The 20,117-nt window shown below is 44.9% G+C and overlaps 1 protein-coding gene across 1 annotated transcript in view; it reads right to left on the minus strand.

The window, feature by feature from the left end:
* Positions 1 to 1,836, minus strand: part of PRCP (prolylcarboxypeptidase) — a 42,619-nt gene extending 40,783 nt beyond the window's left edge. The window contains exon 1 of the mRNA XM_073661703.1: positions 1,636 to 1,836. Coding sequence (XP_073517804.1) covers positions 1,636 to 1,743 — 108 coding nt within the window. The 5' untranslated portion in view covers positions 1,744 to 1,836. The remainder of the gene's footprint in view (positions 1 to 1,635) is intronic.
* Positions 1,837 to 20,117: the final 18,281 nt, after the last annotated feature.

Consider the following 20,117-nt stretch of genomic DNA (forward strand, 5'->3'; position numbering starts at 1 on the left):
TATATAGAGATAGAGATAGATATATAGAGATAGAGATAGATATATAGAGATAGAGATAGAGATAGATATATAGAGATAGAGATAGAGATAGATATATAGAGATAGAGATAGAGATAGAGATAGAGATAGAGATAGAGATAGAGATAGAGATAGAGATAGAGATAGAGATAGAGATAGAGATAGAGATAGAGATAGAGATAGAGATAGAGATAGAGATAGAGATAGAGATAGAGATAGAGATAGAGATAGAGATAGAGATAGAGATAGAGATAGAGATAGAGATAGAGATAGAGATAGAGATAGAGATAGAGATAGAGATAGAGATAGAGATAGAGATAGAGATAGAGATAGAGATAGAGATAGAGATAGAGATAGAGATAGAGATAGAGATAGAGATAGAGATAGAGATAGAGATAGAGATAGAGATAGAGATAGAGATAGAGATAGAGATAGAGATAGAGATAGAGATAGAGATAGAGATAGAGATAGAGATAGAGATAGAGATAGAGATAGAGATAGAGATAGAGATAGAGATAGAGATAGAGATAGATAGATAGATAGATAGATAGATAGATAGATAGATAGATAGAGATAGAGATAGAGATAGAGATAGAGATAGAGATAGAGATAGAGATAGAGATAGAGATAGAGATAGAGATAGAGATAGATATATAGAGATAGAGATAGAGATAGAGATAGAGATAGATATATAGAGATAGAGATAGATATATAGAGATAGAGATAGAGATAGAGATAGAGATAGAGATAGAGATAGAGATAGAGATAGATAGATAGAGATAGAGATAGAGATAGAGATAGAGATAGAGATAGAGATAGAGATAGAGATAGAGATAGAGATAGAGATAGATAGATAGAGATAGAGATAGAGATAGAGATAGATAGATAGAGATAGAGATAGAGATAGAGATAGAGATAGATAGAGATAGAGATAGAGATAGATATATAGAGATAGAGATAGAGATAGAGATAGAGATAGAGATAGAGATAGAGATAGAGATAGAGATAGAGATAGAGATAGAGATAGAGAGATAGAGATAGAGATAGAGATAGAGAGAGAGAGAGAGAGATAGAGAGAGATAGAGAGAGATAGAGAGAGATAGAGAGAGATAGAGAGAGATAGAGAGAGATAGAGAGAGATAGAGAGAGATAGATAGAGATAGATAGAGATAGATAGAGATAGATAGATAGATAGAGACGATACCAGAAATGTAAACGGTGTGATACATTGTAACACATTATATACAGATGTAGCAGAGCTCAGAGTGTTAGCTGGGGCTTCATATAGGACCGCAGCTATTCGCCTCTATATTTTCCATCCCCGCCACATCTGCCGGACCCCAGAACCCCTCCCAGACCACAGATTTAGGGCAGCTGAGGTCGGGATTTTGCTGACTATTGAAAATTAGAGGGAAGGAAATTAGAATTGAATGTCAGCTGAGCCCATTGCGAAACACAGGAAGACACAGACTCGTGATGAGAGCAGTCACATTAACACTTATATGGCCAGCACAATCTAAGATACAATACTAAAGGGTTAACCAGGTGACTTAGTACGACACATAGCCTCCTTATAGACCCTAAATCCCCCCCATAGAGAAAACCGAGCAGTCTTACCTTCTGTTCAAAGTAGAACGTTTCATAGGTGGGAGCAGAATGCACTACAAAGCCCAGAAGGCAGGACCCCAGCAGAAAGCCCCAGCCTGACAGCAGAGGAGCTGCCATGTCTGCCCTCTTCCGTCTCAGTCCTGGGGATTCCCTGGCTGGATGGACTAAAGGGAGGACGGACTATCCTGAGGAGGAGTCTCATCCTCCTCCCTTTTAACTATGTCATTGCAACAAGGGGGCAGTGACAAATAACAAAGCAGCGTGGCTCTTTAAATCCTTAAAGGGACATTATCCTGAACTCTGGAGCTTATAATAGTGCAGCAGCGTTATAAAAGGAGCGGCTGATATCAATCACATGTATGGATGAAGTAATAATATATCACATAGATCAGGATGGCAGGGAGTTTATTTCACTTCCTGACACTGATTATAGGGAACTGCAGCTGGAGAAATGGCTGATAACAGGGAGCAATAGAATTAAAAATGAGCCAATCTCCCAAAATTAGTTTCTGTGCAGAATCTCCCAAATCAGATTGATGAATTATAAGTGCCCCGATTGCCATGAATAATATACACACAAGATGTGAAAATAATAAAACACATTGGGCTGGATTATTACTTTTTTAATAATTTTCTGTTTTTCATCTCGCGGTGCTTGTTGCTGTTTTTTGCACCTCTTCAAAATGGAGCGAATTTTACACAAAATCAAAACAGTTCATTATCTTTAACCTGTTTTGTTTATTTTTAGCTGAAAGAGTCGCATGTTTCTGTAAAAAGTCACAAAATTCTGCTCAAACGTTACAGATGTACATGAAATCACTACAAGCTGGGGGGCGACTGGGGGATGTATATACTGTACCAGGGTGTGGCCCAGGATAAGGCCCATATACCAGGATGGGGAATATATACCAGGATGGGACACATATATACCAGGATTGGGGACATATATACCAGGATGGGGGATATATATACCAGGAAGGGGGACATATATACCAGGATGGGACACATATATACCAGGATGGGGGATATATATATACCAGGATGGGAGACATATATACCAGGATGGGGGACATATATATACCAGGATGGGGGACATATATACCACGATGGGGGATATATATATACCAGGATGGGGGACATATATACCAGGATGGGGGATATATATGCCAGGATGGGGGACATATATACCAGGATGGTGGACACATATACCAGGATGGGGGATATATATATACCAGGATGGGGGATATATATATACCAGGATGGGAGACATATATACCAGGATGGGGGATATATATATACCAGGATGGGGGACATATATACCAGGATGGGGGATATATATACCAGGATGGGGGACATATATACCAGGATGGGGGATATATATACCAGGATGGGGGATATATATACCAGGATGGGGGATATATATACCAGGAAGGGGGACATATATACCAGGATGGGGGACATATATACCAGGATGGGGGATATATATATACCAGGATGGGAGACATATATACCAGGATGGGGGACATATATATACAGGATGGGGGACATATATACCACGATGGGGGATATATATATACCAGGATGGGGGACATATATACCAGGATGGGGGATATATATACCAGGATGGGGGACATATATACCAGGATGGGGGACATATATACCAGGATGGGGGACATATATACCAGGATGGGGGATATATATACCAGGATGGGGGATATATATATACCAGGATGGGAGACATATATACCAGGATGGGGGATATATATATACCAGGATGGGGGACATATATACCAGGATGGGGGATATATACCAGGATGGGGGATATATATACCAGGATGGGGGACATATATACCAGGATGGGGGACATATATACCAGGATGGGGGATATATATACAGTACAGACCAAAAGTTTGGACACACCTTCTCATTTAAAGATTTTTCTGTATTTTCATGACTTTGAAAATTGTACATTCACACTGAAGGCATCAAAACTATGAATTAACACATGTGGAATTATATACTTAGCAAAAAAGTGTGAAACAACTGAAAATATGTCTTATATTCTAGGTTCTTCAAAGTAGCCACCTTTTGCTTTGATGACTGCTTTGCACACTCTTGACATTCTCTTGATGAGCTTCAAGAGGTAGTCACCGGAAATGATGCCTTCAGTGTGAATGTACAATTTTCATAGTCATGAAAATGCAGAAAAATCTTTAAATGAGAAGGTGTGTCCAAACTTTTGGTCTGTACTGTACAAGGATGGGGGATATATATACCAGGATTCCTGGGGGTCCCAGTAATGTGCTATCACTTTATAACGTGGGAACAATGAGTTCCTTTCTTTTCAGGGAAAGTTGAGTTACACTCAATATGTCTTCCATTTCAGCTACCATGTAGACTATCAACCAGCTTTTCTACAGTCGTAAGTAAGAAATCTTATTTCTGCAGGGATATGGGAACGATGAATCTGTCACTGTTTTATTAACATATCAGCCACTCAGGAGAAAGGGAAAGATATAGTGCAATCCCCATGGAAGTTATCATGGAGGCCATATTCTCTGTCGCCCAGCTTTCCCAGAACCAGTATTAACTGAAAACTGGATATAGACGTTTTTCATAAAATTATCTTAAGCTATTTTATAGTTCTATCTGCTACTGAGAAAGCTGAGTGACAGAATGTCAGCTTCCACAAGACTTATCACCCAACTTTCCTAATGTCCTGAATGGGACTTTTACTTTGTCATCCATACGCATTGCTTCCCAGCAAATATCCTGTACTATACTCCAGAGCTGCACTCACTATTCTGCTGGTGGAGTCACTGTGTACATACATTACATTACTGATCCTGTACTGATCCTGAGTTAGATCCTGTATTATACTCCAGAGCTGCACTCACTATTCTGCTGATGTAGTAATCATCCTGCCAAACTGAGCAATCATGGGAGAAGAGCCTTGGTGAGAGAGCTAAAGAAGAACCCCAAGATCACTGTGGCTGAGCTCCAGAGATGCCGTAGGGAGATGGGAGAAAGTTCCACAAAGTCAACCATCACTGCAGCCCTCCACCAGTCAGGCCTTTATGGCAGAGTGGCCCGACGGAAGCCTCTCCTCAGTGCAAGACATATGAAAGCCCGCATAGAGTTTGCTCAAAAACACATGAAGGACTCCCAGACTATGAGAAATAAGATTCTCTGGTCTGATGAGATGAAGATAGAACTTTTTGGTGATAATTCTAAGCGGTTTGTGTGGAGAAAACCAAACACTGCTCATCACCTGCCCAATACAATCCCAACAGTGAAACATGGTGGTGGCAGCATCATGCTATGAGGTGTTTTTCAGCTGCAGGGACAGGATGACTGGTTGCAACTGAAGGAAACATGAATGCGGCCAAGTACAGAGATATCCTGGATGAAAACCTCTTCCAGAGTGCTCTGGACCTCAGACTTGGCTGAAGGTTCACCTTCCAACAAGACAATGACCCTAAGCACACAGCTAAAATAACAAAGGAGTGGCTTCAGAACAACTCTGCGACTATTCTTGACTGGCCCAGCCAGAGCCCTGACCTAAACCCAATTGAGCATCTCTGGAGAGACCTGAAAATGGCTGTCCACCAACGTTCACCATCCAACCTGACGGAACTGGAGAGGATCTGCAAGGAAGAATGGCAGAGGATCCCCAAATCCAGGTGTGAACAACTTGTTGCATCATTCCCAAGAAGACTCATGGCTGTACTAGCTGAAAAGGGGGCTTCTACTCAATACTGAGCAAAGGGTCTGAATACTTATGACCATGTGGTATTTCAGTTTTCATTCTTTTATAAATTTGTAAAAAATTCTATATTTCTGGTTTTTTTTCAGTCAAGATGGGGTGCAGAGTGGACTTTAATGAGAAAAGAATGAACTTTTTAGAATTTAGCAAATGGCTGCAATGAAACAAAGAGTGAAAAATGTAAAGGGGTCTGAATACTTTCCGTACCCACTGTACATTACATTACTAATCCTGTATTATACTCCAGAGCTGCACTCACTATTTTCCAGACTAGAGATCTATAATTTCCCCGATGTCCCAACAGTTTCTAGAAGCTGCCTGCTATGGTGAGATATATGATTCTACAACACAAAAACAAGAAGGTTTTTCTGGGACTTGTAGTTCACTACAGACAGGAGAGCCATATGTGTAATTAGATTCATGGATTATTATTTCTTATTCTCGCTCTAAATAAAGATCAATGAATAATTCATTCCAAATTAATTACAGGTCAGTGCCCGTTCAATGTTAATGAGCAGTCACATGGCCCTAAGAAGAGTCTTTATCCCACATGTTCAGATCTAAGGCCTCGTATTTAGTGAAATGTCGGCATTGCAGGGTCCTGGTGGGTTCTAGAATATCACAGATTCTGGACTAATAGTCATCAATGCTCTGTAATGATCTCATCATTTTCCTCCTCATCATTATGCCATATAATTTGATTGTCCGGCTGTTTGATAAATGTGGCTTCTGCCGGCAATCTACATGCTGACAGTTTCCATATTTTTAACCTCATAAGAAAACATCATGTGAACTGTCCACCGTGCCTCCAGCACCTCCATCCTCCAGCCTCCATCATAGCCTGAATCACATGTAGATCTGTATTGTTATGGAAAGTCGCAGCCCCTCGTCCGTATTTCACACTGGAATAAGTCTTTACTGTAATTCTCGAATTACATTCATGAACCAGGAGGACACTGGATGAGCAATGCTGTGCATCACATCACAGAGAATACATAGAACTGCACATAATTCTGGAAGCCAAGATAGAAACTGAAGAGTAGTCCCTAACAGAAGACAATGGGGCAGATTTATCAAGACGGCGCAGCACACACTCACGCTTGATGCAGTTCAAGAGGCGCCATGTCAATAGCAGGCACTCACCACTTAATGAATTAGGTTGTATCTCCTGTGTGACGTGCGCCTCTGTGCACAGTGCAAGAAATGCTACTCCAGTCTGGGACTGGAATATTATTTCTGGCATATAAAACGCCATCATTTTTGATGAATTTAACAGGGAGTTTATCACACCACCACTCTGCCCCAGCTATGCCCCCGCTTCACCTATTTCAGCAAATGTTGCAACTTTTCAAAAGCTTTAACGACAGTTTTTTGTCCAAAAACTGTAACAAATCAGTCCCAATGACACAGCCCCCTGAGGAAACCCCTGCGAAACGCGCGTCGGGCCCACGGACATACACATTGTTCTGAAACCGCATGTCCTACATTTGTATTTTCTATGCAAACATGATCCTCATAAAATGAAAGTTATGACCTTTTTGTGAATATCTCCTGTACGACCCCCTTGGGGCATGTATACACCTGTATTCCAGCAGTCTATTAACCCTTCAGCCACCCTCATGCATACTTACCTTCTCTTGATCCCTTTGTGATTTATTTATTTTTTTGTCCAGCATTTTTTTGTGTCTTCATCACTGACCCATTTGTTTCTTGATATCTTATCTTTGTGAATTTTTATCTGTATGTGTTTGAATTAAGAAAATCTGATATTTTTCCATATATTTTTCATGTTTTTGCTGACATTATTCAGAGTTCATACTCTTCTCCTGACTGTAGGTCTAATGTGTTTGGTATCTGCGTGCTCGTACTGACTCCATAGCGTGCCAGTGTTCCCGAATGTGAGTAGGCCCCACCGTTTGTCCAGGGCCCCGGCACTTGCCCGGGTGCAGCGGGTGGTGATGAAGGCCCTGGAAGCCTATAAACAAAAAATGCAGCGAAACTGCAGAGTACAGCAGAGTCTTTAGACGCACCAAGGGCGGAGTTCCTATAAAATCACATCCACTTTGCTTGGATATTTAGACTGTGTTCACATGCAGTGTAGCGCCCCGAGGGTTCGGTCGCTACAGAGGTGTGATATCTCACTTCCAGGTAAGGATGGAGTGTGGCTCAGGACCCTAACACCCACATGCACTACACCACATTTCCGGGGGACAGGGCGACAATGCTCCCAAGAGTGAGCACAACTGCCCCTGTCCCTGGCTGGAGTGGGGGGAGGGAACACCTAGAAAGGGGGAACCCGGTAGTGTGTGGGTGGGGAGAGTAGATCCTGGGTGCACTGGGTAGAAGATATATAAGGTGGGCACCATCTTAGGAGCAGAGTTCAGTCTGAGGAGAAGTGACAGGGAGCAGGGGCTCTGCATGAGCTCTGCTCCAGAGGCGGGCCTAGTAAGGAGGCCTGAGCCTGGAGGAGAAGAAGAGAGAGGAGAGGAGCGGAGGAGGCTCCAGGAGTGGAGTGAAGGGACCCCAGGGGTGCGGACCGGCCAGTCGCCTTCGTACGCCCGCCGCTACCAGAGTAGGGGGGTCAGGCCAAGAAAGGGAACCGGATCCCTCATCTAGTGGAGGAGAGCAACTACCCTCAGCTAGTAACCGGAGGCCGTGGCATTGCACGTGTCACGGCCCCTCACTACACCCGTTAGGAAGGCACCATATAGGGCCCAGGGAAACGGAACATACGTTTGCCCACCAAAGCCCGAGGCAGCTGGACAGAAATGTGGTCACTTGTGGGGTACGACAGGCATAGAAAGGACACACGAAGGAGTTCCTGAAAAGCATTCCAAAGATACCTTGGAATTGGCCGAGCCCCTCACCTGGTGAGCACAGTACGACGTGGGCAGCCATTACCTGCAGAAGTGGCTTGGAGTGTAAAACTGTGAGTAAAGACCCTGGACTGCATCACTGGACTCTGAGTCATTACTGTTGCTCCCGCGCACCATCACCCCCACCATCTGCACTCACTGCCCTGAGGCTATACTCCTCCCGTGGGGAGTTATACTACCCTCTGCTGCGCACTCAACATCAGCCTCAGCGGTCTGCCCCGCAGCGACGGTTCTCAGTGACCGCAATCCACGAATGGCATAGTCGGACATTCAACATATAGACTATCCCTTTGGTTTGACCGCCCTGGGCACGGACCGGGTCGCCGCCACGGAGACTACAACCCCCAGCATTACACAGAGACCCGGCTCCGGGTATTCCCCCACACACGGCCCAGGGGGCGCGTCAGTAGCATAAATGATAAATGCTGCTTTTTTGTGTGTTTAACTGTCCAAGTAAAGTGGATGTGATTTCATGGAAACTCCGTGCATCTAAAGACTCTGCTGTACTCTGCGGTTTTGGAGCTTTTTTCCCTCTGGAGGTCTTTATGTGGAGGCTGAAATAAAAAAAAGTTATTGCAGTTTTTACCTGCGTTTGTAAGAGCAGAATCAAAGTTTTTTTTTACTATAAAACACATTAAAAAACGCGGCTTCACATCTGCACAAGAAACGCATTAAATAAGGGGGAAAAGGCAGAAAAAACTCAGCAGCAATAATCAGAGCAGATTGTTATTGTGTAGTTTGGTGCCGCGCCGGGGACACCAGAAGATTAGAGATCCCAGGCCTCCCGTCCAGCCGCCCGGTACCACTGACCTGGACCCTGGACCAGAGACCCAGGAATCCATCCGCTCATCTCTAGTCCCAACTGTCCCGGATACAGCGGACAGTCCTGGATTTGGGTCTACGCCCTGCAGTCTCGGGCGTCTGCTGAATGTCCCTCATTACCAGCGCTCCTCTGACAACTCCTCCTGCCGGGGAGAGAGAAATGGTGAATGGCTCTGGCTAGGAGCATGGTCACAATGTTACTTCTGTAAGGAGGGTGGGAGGTAAGCTCTCAATGATATCACTCACAGGTGAGGGGGGAAGAGATGTCACTACATAGACAAGGTGCGATGCTCATAACCTTGGGTGGGATCTCCCCCGGGCGGGTACAATGGGCGGGTACAATGGGCAGGAGGGGAAACCACTAGTTATTTCAGCTGGAGAAAACACTTACAAGCTACAATGTAACACAAGGGACCCTGTTATAGCTCCCCCTAGTGGTAGACAGTATGTACATACATAGACCCTCCTCTCTATATTCTATTTTTTTACAGTCTCTGTTCCCTGATACACAGAGCACAGAGGCCGGATGCAGTGTGCGCCAAGTTTACTGCTACAGAACATCATCATACACACCTCAGCTGCTGCAGAACCTCATAATACACCTCAGCTGCTGCAGAACATCATGATACACCTCAGCTGCTGCAGAACCTCATCATACACACCTCAGCTGCTGCAGAACCTCATAATACACCTCAGTTGCTGCAGGACCTCATAATACACCTCAGCTGCTGCAGAACCTCATAATACACCTCAGTTGCTGCAGAACCTCATAATACACCTCAGCTGCTGCAGAACCTCATAATACACCTCAGCTGCTACAGAACCTCATAATACACACCTCAGCTCCTGGAGAACCCCATAAAACACCTCAGTTGCTGCAGAACCTCATAATACACCTCAGGTGCTGCAGAACCTCATAATACACCTCAGCTGCTGCAGAACCTCATATTACACCTCAGCTGTTTTAGCATAAACTTCACTTTGGTCTGGGAAGAGCGCACTAGCTTTTATTCCACATCTAGTATTGCTTCCATTGATCTGTAATCCAGGCACAGTAACATCGGTGCCACCTGAGAGCTCAGGTCTTTATATACCATATATATATATATACCCGGCCTCAGGTAACTTAGTCATGGGCACCCGGGAGTTACGTCAGCTCATGGCTAACAATGAGACATGGCTCAGCCGACCGGAAAATCTAGGTATGTGAAATATTGTGGAGAGATATAGAATATTTCCCCCTAGCGGAGGATCCCTGGGAAGGGTCATCCCTGGGGTGTGGTGAGTAATGTATCAGGATAGACCGGCATTCTTCAGCACCCATCTGTTCCTCGGGGGCGGAGTTATATTTTTCCCAGTTTGATCCCTCCCTTTTGATGTTTACAGGGAAGGGAAGCGCTGAGCAGTTTTCTAACACCATAATTGAGCCAATATATGCCACAGCAATATCTTAGTCTGTTCTATGCCCCAAAAGTTATTTCATAAATTATAATCTTTCTATAGGTGAGGTCATAATCCTCCATAAATTAAGGTCTTCTGAAAGAGATCATCAAAGGCTTTCAACCAGAGATGGACTAGAGGGTGACACGAATGCTGTTACTGCGAGGAGACAGAGACAGGCCAGAAATCCTCAGCCTCCAAGAGGACAAGAACATGGCAGAGTAAGAAGCCACTCTCCATTAAGATCCATCCCTACAGAGCCATCCACAACATCAGGAGGGAGCAGAAGAGATGAAGTCAACCAAGCAAGTGGATTTGCAGCCAGCACCAGTGACTTTGAGTTCCTGCAGCCAAGCCCTGTTCCACCAAAGCACAGACATAGGGAGGATGCAGCTCCAAACAGGTCTCATGACCTTCTCCACCTTCTATTTATTTTTATACAGCTGCAGGGAATGGGGGTGATGACATCTCCCATGGCACAGGCAATGCCACAAGTACAGGCACCAGCACCACCTGCAGAAAATATCTGGAGCAGAACTCTGCAAATCAAGAACCTCCCAAGAAGGGAAGTGACATCTCAAGACGAGGCCCAGTCATGTATTATTTGCATGACGGAGTACGAGATCGGGGAGCAGATAATAGAGCTACGGTGCAACCACAGATTCCACCAGAATTGCATCTCTACCTGGCTGCCCTCCAAACCTCACTGCCCCCTCTGCCGAAACCACTGTTTCCTGTGAAGATCCATTATAACATGATAAAGCTTCAAGAAGGAGGTTGTTACACCCCAGTGGAACCAGGAGCCCATCTAGATCATCTCCCCTCCCAAGACAGGAGAGCCGGGGTTTACCGAGGGGAGCGGAACCTGATGGCCACAAAATCTACCCCCTTAAACTGGTCAGGAAGGGACCCATAAGGGAATTGCACCCTGAAAAGTCCTTGTGACAAGGACACACAGTGAACTAATAAAATAAATATTAGATACGTTGAGAGTCTATTTTTTTATATTTGAAGATATTCCCATAAGTGTAAACCACTGAAAGAAGGGATAAATAGTATAGGGAGGGAGGAGAGGGGCAGTATGTGAAATAAAATATCACCTTTATTAAGTAAGTTAAAATGTCCTGATATTAAAAAGACTACAGTAGCCAGAGGAGGTAACAACCGTGATCGCAGCGGTCACCACTGCGACCAGGCCTGGCGGATGAGGGGCCCTCCGACGCCTGGCCCTACTTCAGCTAGATGTGCGTCCTCGGGAGCATATTCAGCTGACGTGTATTGCAGCATACAGACCCATCAGGCCCGTGCACCGCAACACATGCTGCCGGCCAATCAGAGGCCAGCAATGAGACATGGCTGAGACAACCGGAAAATCTAGGTATGTGAAATATTGTGGAGAGATAAAGAATATTTCCCCCTAGAGGAGGATCCCTGGGAAGGGTCATCCCTGGGGTGTGTTGAGCAATGTATGTGGATAGACATCGGAGTGCACATGAGCAGGGGCACATGGCAGTGACGTAATGTGCTCCCGTCATACACCAAAGTCAGATGCCAGCTTCAGAAGTGGACACCGTGCAGCATGGGAGCCCTGGGAAGGTGAGTATAATGGTTTATTGTTTTTTTTTTCTATGTATTGAACAAAAAACGGGGCCATATACCAGGATTGGGGCCATATACCAGGATGAGGCCCGGGATGAGGGCCATAGACCACGATTAGGACCATATACCAGTATGAGGGCTATATACCAGGATAAGGGTCATGTATCAGGATGAGGGCCATATACCAGGATGAGGGCCATATACCAGGATGGGGGCCATATACAAAGGATGGGGGCCACATACCAGGATCAGGGCCATATACCATGATGGGGGCCAATACCATGATGGGGGCCATATACCAGGATGAGGGCCATATACCACGATGGGGGCCATATACCAGGATGAGGGCTATATACCTGGAGGGGACACAGGATGAGGGCCATATACCAGGATGAGGGCCATATACCAGGATGGGGGCCATATACCAGGATGCGGGCCATAAACCAGGATGGGGGCCATAAACTAGGATGGGGGCCATATACCTGGATGGGGCCATATGCCAGGATGAGGGCCATATACCAGGAAGGTGGCTGTAAACCAGGATGGGGGCCATATACCAGAATGAAGGCCATATACCAGGATGGCGACATATACCACGATATGGGCCATATAGCAGGATCGGGCCGGCCATATACCAGGATGGGGCCCCTATACTAGGATAGGCCATATACTAGGATGGGGACATATACAAGGATGGGGCCATATATCAGGTTGAGAGTGACATATACAAGGATGGGGGCCATATACCAGGATGGGGCCCATATACTTAGATGGGGCCTTATACCAGGATGGGGGCCATATACCTGGATGAGGCCCGGGATGAGGGCCATAGACCACAATGGGAGCCATATACCAGGATGAGGGGTATATACCAGAAAGTGGGCCATATACCAGGATGTGGACATAAACCAGGATAAGGGCCATATACCATGATGGGGGCCATATACCAGGATGGGGGCCACATACCAGGATGGGGACTATATTCCAGGATGAGGGTCATATACCAGGATGGGGGCCATATTCCAGGATAAGGGCCATATACCACGATGGAGGCCATATACCAGGATGGGGGCCATATACCAGGATGGGGACCATATTCAAAGATAAGGCCCAGGATGGGGGCCATAAACCAGGATGGGGACATATACCAGGATGGGGGTCATATACCTGGACATGGCCATATACCAGGATGAGGGCCATATACCATAATGGGGCCATATACAAGGATGAGGGCCATATACCAGGATGAAGACATATACCAGGATGGGGGATATATACCATGACGGGGCCATATACTAGGATGAGGGAAATATACCAGGACGGGGCCATATACCAAGTTGAGGGCCATATACCAGGATGAGCGCCAGATACCAGGATGGGGGACATATACCAGGATGGGTGCCATGTACCAGGATGGGGGTCATAAATCAGGATGGGGCCATATACCCGGTTGGAGACATATCAGGATGGGGCCCAGGATGAGGGCTATATACCAGTATGGAGGTGACATATATCAGGATAAGGGCAAAATATACCAGGATGGGGGCGACATATACCAGGATGGGGGCCATATACCAGGATGGGGGCCATATGCCAGGATTGGGGTGATATACCAGGATGGGGGCCATATATCAGGATGGGGGTCATATACCAGGATGGGGGCCATAAATCAGGATGGGGCCATATACCAGGATGGAGACATATACCAGGATGAGGCCCAGGATTAGGGCTATATACCAGTATGGGGGTGACATATATAAGGATAAGGGCGACATATACCAGGATGGGGGCCATATACCAGGATGGGGGCCACATGTCAGGATTGGGGTGATTTACCAGGATGGGGACATATACTAGAATGGGACCACTTACTAAAGTGAGTACACTTACTGGAAATGTACAGCAGAAAATGCACCATTATTATACAACGCTATAGTCATACCTTATAGACAACAAGAAAAAGAAGTTCCACAGACTTCAACTGAAAACAGGATTCTATTCCAGCACCAGTCAAGTTCCTCCTAAGCACAATATAATGGAGCAAAGCTGCCAGAAGGACACAGGTACAGTCAGCTGTGTTATTAATTTGTCATCTCACAAACCCACCAAACTAGAACTCAGTGTGCTTTCCAAAGGTCTCACATTTTGTCCTACAAAATCTCTAGACAAGAAAGAACTTTGTAGTGACATGGAACAATATTTCAGGAGACTGAGACTGAAGGAGTTCTTTGATGGTAAAGAAGACTTGAGACTTCTAAGCAGCCAAACACAAGTCAGACTAGAGGACTTGTTGGCCGCAACACCATTTTGTACCAATATATTGACTCATTTAGACATTTGGTGCAGTCCATAATATTGGATAAAAAAAGAAAGGAAACACCTAACATCAATGTGCAGGAGAGAAGGGCAATTCACAGGCTGAAGAACAGCAAGGAGATCACTATTAAGCCTGCGGATAAAGGTGGTGCCATAGTCCTTCTGAATACAACTGACTACGTTATTGAAGCACACAGACAGCTGACAGACATACAATACTACACCAAACAGGTAACCCAGGGAGGCCAATCATCTCAGGGGTGGGAACACTCACTGAAAAAATCTCAGGGTGGGTAGAAAATGTGCTGGTAAGGAAGACAGCTATTTACAGGACACCACGGACCTTTTAGGAAAGCTATCTACACTAAGTCCTCTTCCTAAGAGTACCATCTTGGCCACCATGTATGTGGAATCCCTATATTCATACATCCCACATTAAGATAGATTATCCACCTGCCAAATGTTTCTTGAAGCGAATGGGATCCCTTCTGAGTCTGTATTAAGACTCACCGATTTATCCTCACACATAACTTTTTGTCTTTCGGCGAGGAGCTATACGTATCTGCAGCGCAACGGAACTGCTATGGGCAGCAAAATTCACCCCAGTATGCCAACCTTTTCATGACGAAACTGGGAAATTACTTTTTAACACCGTGCTCCATCAAACCCTTGGCCTATTTCCGTTACATTGATGACATCTTAATAATCTGAACAAGAACTGAGAGTCTGAACAAGAACTTCTAAAATTCCATGACAAATTCAATAGATTTCATGCCACCGTAAACTTAATTATGCAGCACTCAATAACGGAAATCAACTTTCAGGATACCACCATAAATATTCAAAATGGTTCAATCCACACATCAGTGTATCGGAAATCAATCAAACTAACCCTAACCCGAAACACATTAAAAAGTCCATCATTTACAGCCAGGCCCTTAGATATAATCGGATCTGTTTCAGCCCAAAGAACAGGGATGAACATTTAACCCATCTTAAAAAGACATTTTTAAACCAAGGCTGTAGCATTGGCGTCTCTGCCCCCTGCCAGGCAGAGACGCCGTCCCTCTCACCTCCCCGCTCCCCGCGCGGCGTCCTCCTGCGCTCCTCTTCCTGCTGCTGCCGGTTCGCGCAGCTTCCCGGGCACTGTGCTTAGGGCGCGCGCGCTCCCTCTCTCTTAAAGGGGCCGCGCGCGCCGTCCTAAGGAATCCCCAACCAATAGCCGAGGGTCCTCCCATATATAAGGCACCTCCTCCAAAATGGAGGTGCCCGAGCAAAAGTTGACGCACAGCATACTTACCTCTGCTTCAGCCCTCAGGTCCAGTTGCCAGCCTGACTACTGTTCCAGTCCGCCAGTCTGACTACTCTCCAGCCCGACAGTCTGCCTTCCGTTCTACCCGCCAGTCTGTCTATGGGCAAGTCCGCCTGCTTACCAGGAAGCACCTGCCAGTTACCTGCCTGCTTCCTGCCGTGCCTGCTAGCCCGCTCACTTGGGAGCACTCACCTGTTACCGACCTGTTACCTGATAGCCTACCTAGAGGCTCCTGCTGTCACTTGCCGTGACCACCCGCCTGCTAACCTAGAGACTTCAGCCTGCTTGGCCGTCACTTACCGTAGCCTACCTGGAGGCTCCTGCTGTCACTTGCAGTGACCACCTGTCTGTTACCTAGAGACTTCTACCTGCCGTGCCGTGACCACCTGTCAACTATCCAGAGACTTCTGCCTGCCTGTTGTGTCCATCCGCTATACCGGTCAGTCCCAGTCTGCTGACCCGTGGGAGCCACCTGCTCTCTTACAAGGTCGTCCCCAGAGTAGCACCTGGTCCCTCTGCTCGGTCCCTCCTTGGTCACGGAGTCGTTAGCCGCCGTACGACCAGGGTCGGTCTGAGTTGATACTTAGTTACACCCCTCTGGGTCCCTCCTTGCACCGCGGCAGAGAGGTTCCACCACCCGGATCCGTAACAAAGGCTACCAACTCACCTCCATTGATCATAGAATCATAGAATCATAGAATGGTAGAGTTGGAAGGGACCTCCTGGGTCATCTGGTCCAACCCCCTGCTCAAAGCAGGATTCACTAGATCATCTCAGACAGATGTCTGTCCAGCCTCTGTTTGAAGACGTCCATTGAAGGGGAACTCACCACCTCTCGTGGCAGCCTGTTCCACTCATTAATCACCCTAACTGTCAAAAAGTTTTTTCTAATATCTAATCTGTGTCTCCTCCCATTTAGTTTCATCCCATTGCTTCTAGTCTTTCCTTGTGCAAATGAGAATAAAGATGATCCTTCTACAATGTGACAGCCCTTGACATATTTGTAGACAGCTATTAAGTCTCCTCTCAGTCTTCTTTTTTGCAAGCTAAACATTCCCAAATCCTGCAACCGTTTCTCATAGGACATGGTTTGCAGACCAGTCACCATTCTGGTCGCTCTTCTCTGAACTTGCTCCAGTTTGTCTATGTCTTTTTTAAAATGTGGTGCCCAAAACTGTACACAGTATTCCAGATGAGGTCTGACCAAAGAGGAGTAAAGACCGATAATGACTTCACGTGATCTAGACTGTATGCTTCTGTTAATACATCCCAGAATTGTATTTGCCTTTTTTGCTGCTGCATCACACTGTTGACTCATGTTCAGTCTATGATCTATTAGTATACCTAAGTCTTTTTCACATGTACTGTTGCTTAGCTCTATTCCTCCCATTCTGTATATGCTTTTTTCATTTTTATTGCCCAGATGTAGTACTTTGCATTTTTCCCTGTTAAAAACCATTCTGTTGGTTGCTGCCCACTGCTCCAGTTTATTTAGGTCTTTTTGAATCCTCTCTCTCTCTTCTCTAGTATTATCTATCCCTCCTAGCTTTGTGTCATCAGCAAATTTAATCAGTTTACCCTCAATTCCTTCATCTAAATCATTGATAAAGATGTTGAACAATACAGGTCCCAGGACGGAGCCCTGTGGTACCCCACTTGAGACATTCATCCAGCTGGATGTGAAGCCATTTACAACCACCCTTTGAGTCCGATCACTAAGCCAGTTATGAATCCACCTAACAGTTGCCTGGTCCATTGCATACTTGGTCATTTTTTCAATAAGGATGGTGTGAGATACTTTGTCAAATGCTTTGCTGAAGTCAAGATATACTATATCTACAGCATTTCCCTGATCCACCCAGTCAGTGATTCTGTCATAGAAGGAAATTAAGTTAGTCTGGCATGACTTGTTAGTTACAAACCCATGCTGACTCTGGTTAATCACTTCATTCTTATCCATGTACTTACATACATGTTGTTTAATAATTTGTTCAAAGATCTTTCCTGGTATAGAAGTCAGACACACCGGCCTATAGTTCCCTGGGTCCACCTTCTTCCCCTTTTTGAAGATAGGAACAACATTTGCTCTTCTCCAGTCTTCTGGGACTTCTCCTGTTCTCCAAGAATTTTCAAAGATTATGGAGAGTGGTTCTAAAATTTCTTCTACGATCTCCTTCAGTACTCTGGGGTGTAATTCATCTGGACCTGGAGACTTGAACTCATTTATGTTAGCTAAATATTCCCTCACAATCTTTCTGTTTACAGATAACTTGGATTCCTCTATTCCTTTAAAAGGACAGTGAAGATCAGTTGATGTTACATTTTCTTTCTGAGAGAAAACAGATGCAAAATAGGAATTAAAAAGTTCGGCCTTCTCAACATCCTCTCTTACCATTTCTCCATTTTCATCCTGTAAAAATCCTATAGCATCTTTGACTTTTCTTTTACTTTTGACATACCCCCAAAATCCTTTTTTATTGCTTTTGACATCTCTTGCAAGCCTTAATTCATTGTCAGCTTTAGCTAACCTGATACGTGCCCTACAGGATCTGCAGACTGCATTATAATCTTCTTTAGATATGCCTCCCTCTTTCCATTTAATAAACATTTCTTTCTTTCTTTTTAGCATGTGTTTAAGTTCTGTGTTCATCCATCCTGGTTTCCTTAAATGCTTCCCATTCTTCCTACTTTTCGGGATTGTTAACGATTGTGCTTTGAGAATCTCATTTTTAAAAATTTCCCATCCTTCCTGGACATTTTTGTCCTTAAGGACATCCAGCCATTGGATCCCTCCTATTCTCTTTCTGAGTCTCTTAAAATCTGCCTTTCTAAAATCTAACCTTGAAGTTTAAGTCTTCACATGTCTTCCTCCTCTAGTTATCCAAAATTCTATAATAGCATGATCGCTGCCTCCTAGGGTCCCAGCCACCTTTACCTCCTCAACCATTTCCTCCCTGTTTATAAGGATTAGATCCAAAGTAGCAGATCCCCTTGTTTTCTCCCCTACCTTTTGGAAGATAAAGTTGTCAGCAAGAGAGGATAAGAATTTGCTTGACCTGTTAGTTTTACTTGAGAGAGATTCCCAACAAATGTCTGGATAGTTGAAATCTCCCATGACCACTACATCATATTTTTTGGAGAACTTGGTCATTTGATACATAAAGAGTTCATCCATATCTTCAGCTTGCCCAGGTGGCCTGTAGTAAATGCCTACAATGGTGTCCTTTCCGTTGTTCTCTCCTTGTATTCTTACCCAAACAGTTTCCACAGAACTCCCAGTCTCTGAAGCTTCAATCTCTGTGCAGATATTCGCTTTTCTAACATACAATGCAACACCTCCTCCTCGTTTATCAAGTCTGTTTCTTGCAAATAAGTTGTATCCTTTTAGCCTTTTATTCCAATCATGTGTATCGTCCCACCAAGTTTCAGTGATTCCAATGACATCATATTCCTTTTCCTGCATTAGTAGTTCCAATTCTCCTTGTTTGTTGCCCATGCTTTGTGCATTTGTATAAAAACATTTTAGTTTGTGATTGGTTTCTCTTCCTCCCATATTTTTATTATTTAAATTGTTTTGTCTTTGTTCTTCCTTTCCACTTCCAGTAGCAGAGATCTCAATAGTATTTGTCAGCTGTATGGCTTTTTCTGGCCTTTTGCTTCCCTTCCCACATTGTTCTAGTTTAAAGCTCTTCTGATGAGTGTAGCAAGGCGACTTCCAAATACATGTTTTCCAGTCTTCGTAAGGTGCACCCCATCTCTAGCAAGTAGTCCATCATATAGGTAATTCATTCCGTGATCCAGAAATCCAAATCCTTGTTGACGGCACCATCGACGTAGCCAGTTGTTCACCTGTAGAATCTTATTCCACCTCATTGTTCCATGGCCATCCACTGGGAGGATGGATGAGAAGACCACCTGCGCTCCCAATTCTTTCACTTTCTTGCCTAAGTCTTCAAAGTCACTGCAGATGGTTTCCAGGTCCTTTCTTGCGGTGTCATTTGTCCCCACATGTATTAGCAGGAATGGGTAGTGATCTGTAGGTCTGAAGAGTCTTGATATCCTGTCAGACACATCTTTAATTTTTGCTCCTGGAAGACAGCACATTTCTCTTGAGGTTATGTCTGGTCTGCAGATAGCGGCCTCTGTTCCTCTTAACAGGGAATCCCCCATGACCACCACTCTCCGTTTTTTCTTCACAACATTCTTCTTTCTCCATCCAGGAGGATTCTGAGGGCTTACAAGGTTATTCATTGCTGGCAAAGTCTTATTTTGCTGTATTTCTTCATGGTTCTCCTGCGTGAGAGCCTGGTACTGGTTCCTGAGCAGTATGGGTGCTGACTGCCTCTCGATCCTCCTGCTT

This window comes from Phyllobates terribilis, unplaced genomic scaffold (assembly GCF_046119375.1).
Source record: "Phyllobates terribilis strain yellow unplaced genomic scaffold, ASM4611937v1 Scaffold_2__4_contigs__length_985480577, whole genome shotgun sequence".
In the NCBI taxonomy this organism is placed as follows: Eukaryota; Metazoa; Chordata; class Amphibia; order Anura; family Dendrobatidae; genus Phyllobates; species Phyllobates terribilis.